The sequence below is a fragment of the Gouania willdenowi genome, chromosome 7 (assembly GCF_900634775.1).
Source record: "Gouania willdenowi chromosome 7, fGouWil2.1, whole genome shotgun sequence".
NCBI classification, from domain to species: Eukaryota; Metazoa; Chordata; class Actinopteri; order Blenniiformes; family Gobiesocidae; genus Gouania; species Gouania willdenowi.
This window is the reverse complement of record NC_041050.1, coordinates 35,071,176-35,086,072: the sequence shown is the minus strand read 5'-3', so window position 1 is coordinate 35,086,072 and position 14,897 is coordinate 35,071,176. Positions and strand designations below refer to the sequence as shown.

General features: G+C 37.5%; 1 protein-coding gene across 5 annotated transcripts in view; it reads right to left on the bottom strand.

Annotated features, from left to right (window-relative positions):
- LOC114466788 (kazrin-like) overlaps window positions 1–14,897 on the bottom strand; it is a 242,594-nt gene that overhangs the window by 151,843 nt on the left and 75,854 nt on the right. For 4 of the 5 annotated variants that reach the window (XM_028452521.1, XM_028452519.1, XM_028452523.1 and 1 more), the window contains exon 3: window positions 8,636–8,825. In XM_028452521.1, coding sequence (XP_028308322.1) covers window positions 8,636–8,825 — 190 coding nt within the window. Of the gene's footprint in view, window positions 1–8,635; window positions 8,826–12,625; window positions 12,725–14,897 lie in introns of those variants that run through there. The other variant, XM_028452522.1, reaches the window with a different exon arrangement.

The following is a 14,897-nucleotide window of genomic DNA, read 5'->3' as shown; positions in this document are numbered from 1 at the left end:
TTCTCCTTTTTTTTGACATGAACTCAGTTTGCTAATAAATATTTACTAGGGGTGTGCATTGCCATGAATCTGACGATACAATACGATTTCATTTTTAAAAAAACTCATGAGAACAACTAAATAACTAACAGTAATTAAGTATCAAAAACAAGTAGTTTGTTTATCAAACTGTCAGATTTTTTTTTTTTTTTTTAAATGTTTTGCTTCTTCTACAATAGCTGCTGCTGGTGTACAAATGTGTGAATGGGTTTGGTCCAGAATACATCAGTGAGATGTTAGTCAGGTATGAACCCAGCAGGTCTCTCAGATCTATGGACACAGGTCAGATAGTGGAGCCCAGAGCTCACAGATCTATGGACACAGGTCAGATAGTGGAGCCCAGAGCTCACAGATCTATGGACACAGGTCAGATAGTGGAGCCCAGAGCTCACAGTAAACATGGTGATGCTGCTTTTAGTTGTTATGCTGCAAAGAAGAGGAACAAACTGCAGCAGAGCTGAAGTCAGCATCACATGTGAACATTTTTAAATCATAGTTAAAGGCACTTTTTTTCTCTACTGCGTATGATTGACAGGGAGATTTTGTTGTTGTTGATGTAATGTGTTTGTTGATGATTTTAAATGTTTTTGCTGCTGATTTCTTGTTGTTGTTCTTATTGATTTTTAAGCTGCTGAATGTTTTCTGTTGCATTTTTTGATCATGTAAAGCACATTGAGTTGCCTTGTGTATATGAAGTGCGCTATACAAATAAATGTGCCTTGCTTAAGTGATTCTGATTCTGGTAACCACACATCTATAAAAGTGCCCAGTATGTTTTATCAAAATAAAGTACAATCAACTTCCTTATAGCATGTATATAGACCCAGTCAGATCCATTCATTGACAGTGCGCCTTATAATCCGGTGCGCCTTCTAGTCCGAAAAATACGGTATTATCAATATAATAACCAACAATACATACATAAAATCTTATCAATAACCATACACGTATTTTAATAGAATAACCAGGGCTTATTTCTTGCACTAGGTAAAATGTATATGTAGCTAAAAGGACATCACCTCAAATATCAAACCTAGACAGAGAAAGAGAAAAATTCTCACTGAGAAGAGACAATCAGCTTCTCCTCTAACATCTGTAATTACACTCTTCAGTAATTTCACTGCAATGTGACGTTAGTTAAGAAAACATACTGTATCTAATAGCACAAAAAAGAAGCATTAGGTACAAACACTCCACATGTTTTAGACTAAGTGGAACATGAGGACATAAAGTTCTTATTTTGAGCATTAAAACAAGGTAGAGATTTGTGAATATGCTGAGGCAGTAGGATGTGAGTAGATATATAAGTTTGTAAAGAATAGCAGCCCTGCAGTTAGGAGTATTGTTTCTATAATACACATAACTGAGTCAGAATGTTTTTACTAAGCCTATTGGGAGCTGGAAAATGCAATATTTCTTTGATTCATGCTAAAACAGGAAAACATATGAACAGGAAAGCATTAAAAGACCAAGTTTGAACCTCTTTTCTTTATCCACAGGAAGCTTCTACTTGAAAAATCAGTCTTTATCCTTTTTCAACCCAAGTGCCAAACTTGCTTTTATCATTCAGAGCAAGTCGTGGCAATAATGCTTTACATGCACGGCAAATCCTCAGAGCTAAGGGAAATAATGGGACTTAATCATTCTTAATCTCCTAGTTATCCTTCCTTTTTAAAAATATTTAATCATCATGCAGATAAAAGATGTGTTTTACTCAAATGACATCATGTTGGACGGATTAGAGCAGGAAAAAAACAAAGTTCTTAAGTGGCAAAGTTTAGAAGTTAAAAGTTTGGTAAATGTTTGGGGTTTAGATGAGTTATATATATATATATATATATATATATATATATATAAGCCCTGCAATTAATTTTGAGTTTCCTGGAAAACCACATTATTTACACTCCCATGCTTTAGAGCTGGTGGATTATTTTCTGCATAACTTGACTGCATCATAATTGACTGTATGAATGCCGCCGTCATGTCACATGACATCAAGCCAACTGCTGGTTTGCAGGCCAGTACAGAGCCGGGTGACAGTAAGTATCGGCCCATAAACGAGTAATAGAAAGTATAGCTTCTCATTCAGACTAAGACATCGTCTTTATCTTAGCGTTAACCTACAGTACGAATTTTACACAATGTGTAAAAACTGCAACAAAAGAAAAAAAAAAGTTAAATGTTTTTTTTTTTTTAAAGAGGGTGAAGCTTCAACTCATCTTTACATAGCAGCAATACATAAAGAGACATACTGTAATTGTAAAGATTTCACCTAAATTCACCACTACTGCTTCTGCAATTGCCTGCAAGCCGAGGTGTAAAGAGTACTGATATTTCCTACTCAAGTAGAAGTATTGTTACTTGATTGAAATTGTACTGCAGTAGAGCTACAAGTACAAGTAAGTCATGCATAAAATACTCAAGTACAAGTTAAACTAAAATAAAGATAAATAATAAATAAAGAATTACTACATATGCAAAAAGGAAATGCAATGTTGTGGCAGCAAATACCTTATCATTGCGTCTGGATAATTGTAAATGGTATACATTACTCTATTTGGATAATAAGTTACATTGGAGGCGACAGCCGTGCTTACATTAAACTAATACTTTAGGTTTTAAGTTAGGGTTTCTAACTTTTACACCTCTCATGTATTCTTGGTGTTTCTGTTTAAAATATTATCTTGTTTTTATGCTGCTCTCGTCTTGTCTCTCTCTCAGATTTTTAATATTAATATTTAATTAAGAGAAAACATGTACAGTGATTGTAAAAGGTGTGTTTCACATTTATTATACCTTTTAAATTATTATTTTAATTTTATTTGGCGCCCCTCAAGCAGATGGGGCCCCAGGTGGCCACCTGGGTAACCTAGCCGGAAGGATGGCCCTGGACACAAAGGCCTGGATCGTGAGCTTTATTACAGCAAATTTTAATCTAAAATCAAATGTGTTAAATCAGATAATCCCCTACCATGTAAATCTAAATTAAACACATAAGGTGCTGTCATCTTTTCCTAAATTTACTCTTGCTAAGATGAACGTAACATGCTAATGTTACCCACCCCCAGACACTAGAAAAGCAATTAAGGCGAGCTGGCCTGATAGGATGGTTAGCGCTGCTGGGAGTAGCAGATAGCACACCCTACACAGCCTCCCTTAGGACTAACGCTGTGCCAGCTGTGCAATGAACCAACGACCCCTCACCACACACATCCCTTCCCATCACAGTCATTGGTGATGAATTACCTAATCCCACCATCCCCAGTCGTTTCTATTCTACACGCTGGGCTTGTAAAGAACAGCAAGGAGAAGAAGAGAAAGGTAGGAGATGAATGCAGAGCAGAAAGGCACTTAGTGATAGAGACACAATGATGATGGGATGTTGTTCACACTAAACAAAGGCAGGACTCAGTAACCATATTCAGACTTATCAAAGGGACATGTTTGTAGCAAACATTCAGCAGCACTTGGCTCTTTGGCTTTGTTTGAAATCACATACTAATATACTCCTCATACTAAGTCTGATGTCAAAATCGATATGTAGTGCATTCCAATTAGATAGTATGGAAAGATTGAGTACACAAAATATACCTGGATGTATTATACTATGGCTGTGTTCGAAATTGCATACAAACGTTCAATCAGGCTTTCAATCTCATCACAGCACAGAAACGGCTTTTATCAAAGTGATCAATGACACAAGGTTGAACACTGATTCAAGAAAAGTATCTGTTCTCATTCTATTGGATCTAAGTGCTGCATTTGACACTGTAGATCATACAATTTTGTTGCACAGATTGCAAACGTGGGTTGGACTAAATGGAAAAGTAATGCAATGGTTTAAGTCATACTTGGAGGAGCGAAGTTATTTTGTAAGCATTGGAAACTTTGAATCTGACAGATTACCAATGTCCTGTGGGGTTCCTCAGGGCTCTGTTCTTGGACCTCTTCTGTTTAGCCTTTATATGCTTCCTTTAGGACAAATTTTACAGAATTGTAGGGTTGATTATCAGAGCTATGCAGATGACACACAACTATATCTATCACTGAACCCAGATGACTATGGTCCCATTCAGGTGTTGTGTGACTAATTAGAAAAAGTAAACTGCTGGATGAGTGAAAACTTCCTTCAACTAAATCATGACAAAATGGAGGTGATTGTCTTTGGTAACAAGGAAAAGAGGACAGCTGTCAGCAAGTATTTTGGTCTTTAGCTTTTAAAGTATGAAACTAAGTTTAAAACCTTGGTGTTCTGATTGACTCAGATCTTACATTCAGCAGTCAGATCAAATCTATCACAAAAACAGCTTCTACCACCTAAAGAACATCTTCAGAGTGAAAGGTTTAATGGCTCAGAAAGATCAGGAGAAACTGGTCCATGCTTTTATATCCAGCAGACTGGACTATTGTAATGGTCTTCTGACAGGAATCCCCCAAAAGAGCATCAAACAGCTACAGCTGGTTCAGAACGCTGCAGCTCGGGTCTTAACCAGAACAAAGAGGTCAGAGCACATTACTCCAGTTTTAAAGTCTTTACACTGGCTCCCAGTCAGCCTCAGAATAGACTTTAAAGTTCTGCTGCTGGTGTATAAATCTGTGAATGGGTTTGGTCCAGAATACATCAGTGAGATGTTAGTCAGGTATGAACCCAGCAGGTCTCTCAGATCTATAGACACAGGTCAGATAGTGGAGCCCAGAGCTCACAGTAATCACGGTGATGCTGCTTTTAGTTGTTATGCTGCAAAGAAGTGGAACAAACTGCAGCAGAGCTGAAGTCAGCATCACATGTGAACATTTTTAAATCAAAGTATGATTGAGAGGTAGATTTTTGGTCATGTTGTTGATGTAATGTGTTTGTTGATGTTGATTTTAATGTTCTTATTAATTTTTAAGCTGTTGAATGTTGTCTGTTGCACTTTTTTTATCATATAAAGCACGTTTAGTTGCCTTGTGTATAAAATGTGCTATACAAATAAATTTGCCTTGCCTTGCCTAACATACTACACACTCATCGAGTATGTACTGTCTGCTATTAGGACAATATGGACCAAAACAATTGATATTTTTTCTCAAAATGGCGAAAAACAATATAAATCTCAATTATTTTTATTTCAAATGATGTTTTACCAGAAAGACATTCAGGGTTAACTTTGCTGATGCAAAATGGCACACAGGCTCATTTATTAACTAACAGCTGCACAATGTGTGACACTTTTGGCTTTTTTCTCCTATAAGGGACAGAATGTGTGAGTGAGTTCTGTAGTAAGGCTTGTTTAGATGAAGGTCTGGGTTAGGACGCGCTCAGTGATCCATCTAACTGAGCTTTTCACGCTGTTCTGAGAAGTAGAGAAAGTAGTGACTCCTAAAATGAGTATTTTAGTACAAAATAAGCTATAAAATAAACATATATAGAGATATTGGCAATATTGTGACTTTCTATATTGCCAAAATGTAAAATTCGATATATATCTATATGCACGTTGGGTAAACTCGTAATACTGAACTGTCCCATGATATATTGTGAGGGAATCATAAAATTGTCCTGGGACTGGCTTCAAGCTAAAAGTCAAACATTCCCTTTTCAAAACAAAATCATCCCTTCTTGTGTTCCTTTAGTTTTTAACCATTTTCTAAATAGAGCTCTTGTTTTAAAGTTAAGTTTATTCAATAGCACAATGGCGGGTTTCTGAAATCTTCAAAACACTGGCATGAAATGTGTTTTTGTGAGTTTTATGGTTTCAAATGACCACATGCTGATATTCTACTTGGTCACTTTCTCACTTTATATGTTTTCAGAACTTTCAAAGGTGGCGATTCAATCGGGTTTTTGTCATTGTAGGAAAGTTGGAAGTATACTTAATCCTAACCATCCTAATCATACTTTTAGTATACAGTAGACAGTATATACTCATTGAGTTTGTAGTGCATAGTAAGGAGTATGCCATTTCAAACACAGCCTATGTTCCTCAGGATGTGGAGCATCTGCTCAAAGGGTTCTTGGGAAACATTATCATCCTGATCAAGTTCCCACTGAAACCATTACTCCAATTTTTCTGCTGTTAATGCAAATTGTTTAGAATGTTCACAGATAAAAATGTGATTTTACAGCTTAACGCGTGTAGCTACATATGAAGTTTCAGTTCAAGCGAAAAAACAGCATTGAAGGACAATGACATCAGTGCTTTACCACTCCGTCACACTGCCATGCAATCACTGCTATGGAAACAGCAAAGCTGGGATGACACATCAGGGTTAAATAAATATTACAAAGAGGAACAAAGAGGAAATCCAGAGTCTGTGAACAACAAATAATTTATACTTTGCTTCATACCCCCTACAGTGGTAATTCAAGCAAATTTAAACCCCCCTGAAGCTCTTTCATAAGCCACGGTTACATGATGTTTCTTAATTCGGAATTAATTATTCAGAATTAAATTATTCCTAATTACAGCATTCTGCTTTGTGTTTACATGGAAATAGTAATTCTGAATGAAGGTTTACATGAAAACACATTTCAGCTTTATTAAATTCCGCTTTAGGTCTGGGGGTTGGGAAGGGTTCTGATTGGACAAGTGAAGAACATGACATATTCGCGTCTATTGGAAAAAACGCACAACAAACCCTATCTTTTTGGCTACAACATGGAAGACCACATAATAAGAACTGTTTTATTTTGATTGTAGTTTTGAAGCAGCAGCTCAACACTGACATACTGTTTCACTTTCATCCACTGAGCAGGAGAAGGAGATAGAAGACCGTACTTTGGTCAATCAAAGCCAACAGTTCATGCAACTGCTGTTCTACCTGAACTTTATAGGATTTTGAGTGGAAAGCGAACTTTATGAAGATCCGCGTTTCATTAGCGAAGTTCAGTGGGTCTGGTGTCCCCCAATATTGCCTGTTTTGTTTGCAGATGTTCGTGCATGTATATTAAGTCGGTGTGAATGTCTCCATGTTTATTCTTCCGTCCATCCACTCTTTTCATTATATCCATGTCTTCTAAAGCTTTCAATAAATAAATAGTCTCGACTCGAGTACTGGCGGCCATCTTGGATTATGTCATCACCAGCGCATCATTGCGACCGGACGAGCATGTGCAGAACAACCGGAATTAACTAAAAGCGGAATGAAATGTTTACAAGATCTAGGAATTAGGCAGCCACCTAATTCAGATTCGGAATGGCCACTTATTATACATGGACATCGGCAAATGGAGCAGGCTTCATCGGGGCATGAAGCACCAGAGCTTCACTAATAACGTGAGGATCATTATAAAGTTAATTATTTACTCTACGTCCTGTGTATTCGAGGTAAAACAGCTGTTAATCTAACTGCTGGCTTTGATTGACTAAAATACGGTGTTCTATCTCCTTCTCTTGCTCAGCGGACGAAAGTGAAACAGTATGTTATTGTGGAGCTTCTGCTTCAAAATTACAATCAAAAGAAAAGTAAAAAGCGTTATTCTGTGGTCTCTATGTTGTAGCCAAAAAAGAAAACTTTTGTTGTGTGCTTTTTCCGATAAACGAGATACATCACGTTCGCTCCCTGTCCAATCCAAGCTTTCCCAACTCCTAGACCTAAAGTGGAATTGAATAAAGCCAAATAAACCTGTTTTCCATGTAAACATCAATTCATATTTACTAGTTCCATGTAAACAAGAAGCAGATGACTTAATCCGAATAAAAAATTCCAAATTAAAAAACCATCACGTAACCAAGTTTAAAGTTTAAAGAGGATTTAACTTTTATTCTGAATTAAAGGGGAATTAAAGCTCTCATGTAAACGTGTACATAGTGAGGAAACACAGCAGGTCTGAAACCAAGTTTGATCCCGGAAGTGTGTGACGGAGATGTGCTTTCACAGCACAGCAGCAGACAAAGCCAATGCCGGACATGTCCTTTCAGACAGCTCACTGTACCAGCTGACTGCTGTGGAAACGTGGAGTGGAAAGAGTTCATTTGTGCCCTAGGTTGGAAGAGCAGTGATACACATACAGGTCCAAACACCTAAACAGGTTTGTGCATGTATACAGAAACAATCCCCCGTCATCTGTTACTTATTAGCACGTCTGACTCAGTTTACAAAAAGTTAGAGAAGCAGACGGAGAAGCTGCAGCTAGTGTGCGAATGTGCATGTATGCACAGTGGACACTAGCGTTCTCCACACTGGGCAGCCATTCAAATAGCTCTCAGTAACAGTAACCCAGGGCAACCCCTAAAACCAGCCCCCGCCTTCCTTTTCCCTTTAACAGACACTTCCATTGCCCAGTTAAGGCAGAGGAGAGTGGCTGATGATGAAAAGAGACTGTAACTTTAGCCACTCAGCATTGCCCCCCACCCTCTCTTAAAGGTTCAGAAGGTTAATTATTCAACATGAGAGGGGATTTGAGGAGGAACTGCAAGTGGACACATGCCAACAGAAACCTCTCACCTCTTTGTTTGGCTCATTTACTCACTCAGTGACACCCAAATATGCACTCATTCCCCATGACTAGAGAGTTTCTCAGCTCATTCAGAGAAACACCCACATTGGAAGACTGCACACATATCCACATCAGTTTGAACTTCCCCAACATGTCCACAGTTTAGCCTCTCACCATTATGGTTATGCTGCAGAGTCTCCAGCATGCCTGGAGGAGAGTCCGCCGCTCCCAGCTCAGCCAATCTGCGGCTGGTGGCGCTCAGCTCTGACCGCAGGTTGGTCACCTCCTGGCTGGCCGACTGAATGGCCCCATCGATGCGCTGAGCAAGCTGCTTGTTGTCATCCATCATCTTCAGGATTTTTGCCTGGGGAAGAGAGGAGAATCCAGACTAGGTGTCATGCTGCTGACAAGTTGACCATCTCCTGTAGAAGAAGGTGTTCCATTGATCTAGTGCTTCTCTTTTCCTTTATGACAACCCCAAGTTAAATCCTCAGAGCAGTTAGGTTGAGTCCTTTCCTTTAGAGACAGGCATCCAGCTTAGGAGATCTGGCATTTAGTTTGTAGTGTTTACTTTAGAGATGTGTGCATTGCGTGTCAATGTGGAATCATGACTGCATGAGTTCTACAACAGCGTGAGTGTGTTTGAGTGCGAGTGTGTTGAAAGAGCAGCACTGCCCTTGTGAAATGTGCTCCCTGCAGCTGACTGTTGAAAGGACACAGAGCATTGAGAGATGACAAGCCCCCTTTTAAATGGACTGTACCATCTACAGGCAGAGTTAAAGGGGGGTGAGTGGGCTAGACCATGTAAACACATGGAAGCACGAGGCGCAGCTGTCGTAGGAGGTGCCGGTTCAGGGTGCTTTTGCTCCACTGTGACAAGTAGATTTTTCTGATCTATACATACTGCAGTGTGTACACTGTGTTCACCTCCTAGCATGGTGTCACACTAAGGGAAGGTGTTTGACTAAAGGAGCTGTTGAGCCAGTGCGACTGAGAGTAAACCATTATACAAAGTAAACAATGTGGTAACGACAAAGTATTTCTTCTGCAAACAAAGGCATTTGAAAGGGTTTAGCAGCTGATAATCAGTCATTGTGACACATTGAACAAAGTAAAGGACAAACATGTTCATATTCAATGGCAGATTAGAAATATATGGAATTGACTGCAAAAGGTACAACCTCGTTGTGACTATTCTTTTTTTTCCCCAGTAAAGAGTGGTGCTGGCAGTTGCACCACACTAGAAATTAAGATTTAATGCATTAAAACAAAGGAATCCAACATTCATCAAAGCAGGTTATTTTTGTCTTATTATTTTTTTCTGTTTGACGTAAACAGTAATGTAAACATATACTTGCAAATTTTTGCCAAATACTTATTCAATGTTCATTCATTTTGGAGTTATTGTACATGTTTGGAAAATATCTCAATTTTACCTTCCAGTATCTTTTACCTGCAGTATTTGCTTTGGGTTTTATTCAAACCAATCACGTTTATAAAAGCATCTATAATTAGAATACTTTTTTATACATTTATTTATAATATTTGATGTCAATCTAAACCACCTATGAGCAATATATTTATATATACAGATTTATATTCCTATTGTTATCCTGCATGTTCTTTCTTTCTCTCTTGCACACAATCCAGTTCATGCCATATTGCATTAGCTGCAGGAAAGATAAGCATTGGTTGATGGATCACCTTTATTGTCACATCTATAGAGCTACACCTACTGTTCATACGTGAAATGTGTTCTCTGAGCAGACATTTAGTTTTAAAGATGGAGCTACAGCAAGAAAACTGAATATTAAAACTATTTTCTCCTTCAAAATTGACACCAAACTTGCTAAAGCATATCTTCACATTGTCCTACACAACGATCCAAACATATTTCAAAATATTAATGGAAACATATACTTGCAAATTATTGCAGAATACTTTTTCAATATTAATTAATTTTGGAGTCATTGCAGATGTTTGCTAAATATCAACATTTTATCTCCAAAGAGGAATGTTTTATAGCATTTTGAATTTCACTCTCACATGAACAAATAGTCAATACAAAAAATGAAAAAAAAAAAAAAAAAAAACAGTTTTTCTTTGTAAAAACAAATTATCATATCCTTGTTTTCCAGATATGTGTATTTTCGGATTTATGCCCAAATATCTGAACTTTTGACAGCCGTTTAAAATCTGCCTTCTAATACTAACAGCTGATGTCTTTGCCTTAAATTGCCTGGCCCCGACCATTGCTGCGCAGTAGCTATATTTTGATCTTTTGGTTATATTTTGTTCATTGGATTTCTATGACAAATTATCCAACAGATGCTGTCACTCTTCCCTTTTCTTCTGTAGCACCATGTGGGTGGTATTCTTAAGTGGTGGATGTGAAAACTGTTTGGACTAAGTGGATTGCAAGATAATGACACTACTTTAGAAATGTCAAAATCACCTTAAAGTGGACCATAATCTTCAAATCCTAAAGCTGAAAAACACTTCCTGTTGAGTCACTGCGTTTACAGAAAAACAGATACAAACTAGTTTTTTTGTTTGTTTTTTGTGTATATTTTTAGACATTTGTGGTGGTCATTGGGTTTACTCAGATTTTAAACATGGTGTTTTACACAACAATTGAATTTAGGTTGAATTTATTAAAAACTATTGTTTATCTAAATGTGTTTCTCAAAGCTGTTCCTTGGCTAGTGTTGCTTACAGCTAATACACCTTGGGTTCAAAAACGTCTTTTTCCCTCTGGTCTTTGTCTCTGATTCACAGAAGGTTTTTTCATGGTTTCCCAGTTTCTCCAGGATGTCAAAACTCTCCATATATTCACAGTCTTTGTTGTACCCTGCCTTTTGACTAGAGTAAAATAGGGTGTATACATGGAAATAGTAATTCTGAGTCGATGTTTCCATGGAAAACAGGTTTATTAAATTCTGCTTTAGGTCTAGGGCTTGGGAAGGATTCTGATTAGACAGGGGCCAATGTGGCGTATCACGTCTATTGGGAAGAAACAACAACAAACCTTTTCTTTTTTTTGACTGCAATATAGCAGACCACATAATGAGAACTGTTTTCACTTTTATTTTGATTGTAGTTTTGAAGTTTTGAATGTCTGCATGTTTATGCTTTCGTCCATCCACTTTTCTTATTATATCCATGTCTTCTATGGCTCTTGCTGAATAAATAGTCTCGGCTCGAGTCCGGGCGGCCATCTTGGATTTTGTCGTCACCAGCGCATCATCGCAACAGGACAAGCATGCGCAGAACGATCGGAATTAAACGTTTACAAGATCAATTCATTATTCAATCAAAATAAACCTGCCACTTAATTCAGATTAAAGTTTATTTCGGAATGGCCATTTTCATTTGGAACACGTGTCAAACTCAAGGCCCAGGGGCCAAATGGAGCGTCCAATTTGGACTACAGGAGAAAGTAAAAATAACATGAATCATTGTTTAAATTTAACTCAACAATATTTGCAGGGGCTCACAGTTTTCCCAGTGCTTATGTCACATGATTACAGTGAAACTGTTGAAGAAACACAAAATTCTTACAAAAGCCTTCAATTTTCATCAAAATATGACATAATATTTCCCTAAATTAAATGTAAATTGGTTACAAAATCAAGGAAATTTAAAGTGAAGATCCTGTTGGGACTGGTATTTATCACTTATTACTTAGATATGGGCAGTTTTTTACATATTTTGTATTTTATGTATGCGTAGAAGCTCAAATTAGGGCACAATAATGTTAAATCTACTCGTTTTCCCACTTAAAAACTGTGGCCCACTTGAGATCTAACTGCACCGTATTTGGCCCCTGAACTAAAATGAGTTTGACACCCCCAGTTTACAAGAACAGTTTAAAGAGGATTTACCTTTTATTCTGAATTAAAGGGCCAAACGTGGCCATGAAAACAAACTAACTCAAATTAAAAGTTTGAAATGTTACTATTTTCCAGAGGGTAAATGGACTAAGACCTTGATCTATCCTATATGTGGTCAGCACTGATCAGCCACAACGCTCCACAGGCTAAAGAACACAACAACTGATGTGTAGCGTCTAAACTGCTATAGTTCAGCCTGGAGCCCAATGGGGGAGAACGTGGGTCAAAAACCAACGACAACACAGATGTCGCAATAAGAGCCGATACTGACCTCCCAAAAAGGCATTCCGCAGATGAGAATCAGGCAACTCCCGCTAACACACAGACACACACACACACAATTATATGAACATCGACGCCCCCCCCCCATTCGTCTGCCTCGACACGAGTCTCCCCTCCCACTCAGTAAGTGAACATCATGTTATTTATAGACGACCCTGCTCTGCCATATAATACATTAGTCCCAGGAGAGGGCAGCCCCCAACACACACACACACACTCTAAATCTCACGCTGACATTAAAGGGGCTAATAATCTGAAAAAGTCATTTGATGTGCAATAATGAAATTCATCGTCAGGTGCCCTAAAAGTCTATTTGGGCTGGTTTAGATAATTGGACTGCTGTTACCTCTGAAGAGATTGGTTTGCATTTATTTCTATATCTTCCTACAGAATAAACCCTAAAGCCACTCGTTTCCTTAAAGCAGTAGACAGTGACAGCATGTGGATACAATCTGCAAACTCTGCGTAGGTTAACAGAATTGGCTCATTGATGTAGAAAGTTGAAGAGATTTACACATCGGGGAATTTGAGCATTTGTTGTCGAAGCAGTAAACGTCTTAAAGAAGTCTAAAGATAAGTACGCTTGTGGGGATTTTCATGCTCCGCAATCTTATTTCGTTTAAAAAAAACTATTGCATTTCTTTTTCTTCATCCAAAATGTTGGCTAAAGTATTATTTGAGGACCCCATGTAATAAATAAGACCCCCCAATATCTGCTTTTTATGTGGCGCATACACACGGGATAACCGAAGCCTGAGATTTTGCTGAAATTTACGGACATCTCCCGGATATGATGTCAACGACTGCGTATTGCGTAACATTCACTCACATTGTTTTCAACATGCATGTCATGTATAAACTTACAAAAGAAGAGATAACATTTTGCACAATTGGAACTGAATTTTTCACAAAAGCATCAGTATAAAATGAAAGGATTGTCAAAATGTACAATTATTAAAAAAAAAGGATAACACTAATGAATTCATTTTAAAATAAAAATATTCATGACCTCTAAAACTGAGAAAATAACCAGAATTCAATGCTGTTTTAGCGCCGTACATTATGTTTAATCTGATTAGTCGGCTATCGATTGTTGATTTTTTTGATGTTCAATCATTTTAAAACAAAAAAATTATAATTTAGTCAGTAAAGTTTGGGTGTAGATTTTAACAAATTACTTTAATTCTTTTTAAAAAGTGAAATTAGCGATGTATAAATACACGCAGAAGTAATAAAAGCAACTCAATTACCGTAACGTGAGTACTTGTAATCTGTGGTCGTAATGTGTTGCTTTCACCTCTGCATTTAAGTATGATTACTGTCATCTTTGATGGACAGATTCAAAGATTGAACGATGCACCTCTGTTGATACTTGAACAAAGCCTGCATGTGTGCACATATGGACCATCGCTCATGATTAGTTCCTTTAGTTTCTGAATGCATCAGCTGGTCAGCGGAGTGAATCAGGACCAAAAAGATCAGTAATTAATGGGTGTGCTGGGGATTTTGGATTAGCATATAAATAGTGACAGTTTTCAGCCAAGTCACTGGATTTAATTGAAGCTATACAAAGAGGGCAACAGCACTAAAGCCTGTAGACGCACATTTTAAAGCCTGCATATGGGGGATTTTTTTTTTAATGTATTTTTATTTATTTTTTTGTTTTTTGTTCTGTGGCTAAATGTTGTTGCTAGGCAATAACAGAAAAAACCTATAACATTTTTGGTAAGGTATGGTATTTGTTGCCTGGCAACAAAAAGTTTGAATATGGTTCTTGTGTTGTGTAAGATCTAGTGTGTGCCATTTCAGTTCATAGATTTAAGGCCTTCTTTATTTGACGCTGGGCTTAACCCTGGTTATTTTCAATCATTCCAGAGCAGACATGGGCAACTGGCGGTCCGGGGGCCACATGTGGCTCTCAATCTATTTTTTTCTTAAAAATTGTAATTCAAGAAGTTGGAAGGAATACAAAGCACAACATAATACACAAAGAACACAAATGTACAAAGTACACAAAAACACACAAAAATTCCCAAAACACACAAAATGAACAACATAAAATATAAAATGACAACGAAGGCAGACAACAACCACTTAAACAAAATGGCTACAAAAACACACAAAACATCAACACATTACATAATAGCGCCAAAGACACACACACTGGTAACATGGTTACACAAAATAAAATACAAAAAACACCAAAAAAAAAATACAGAAAGTGACCCCAAAAATGCACAAATCAACAAAATTGTAGAAAA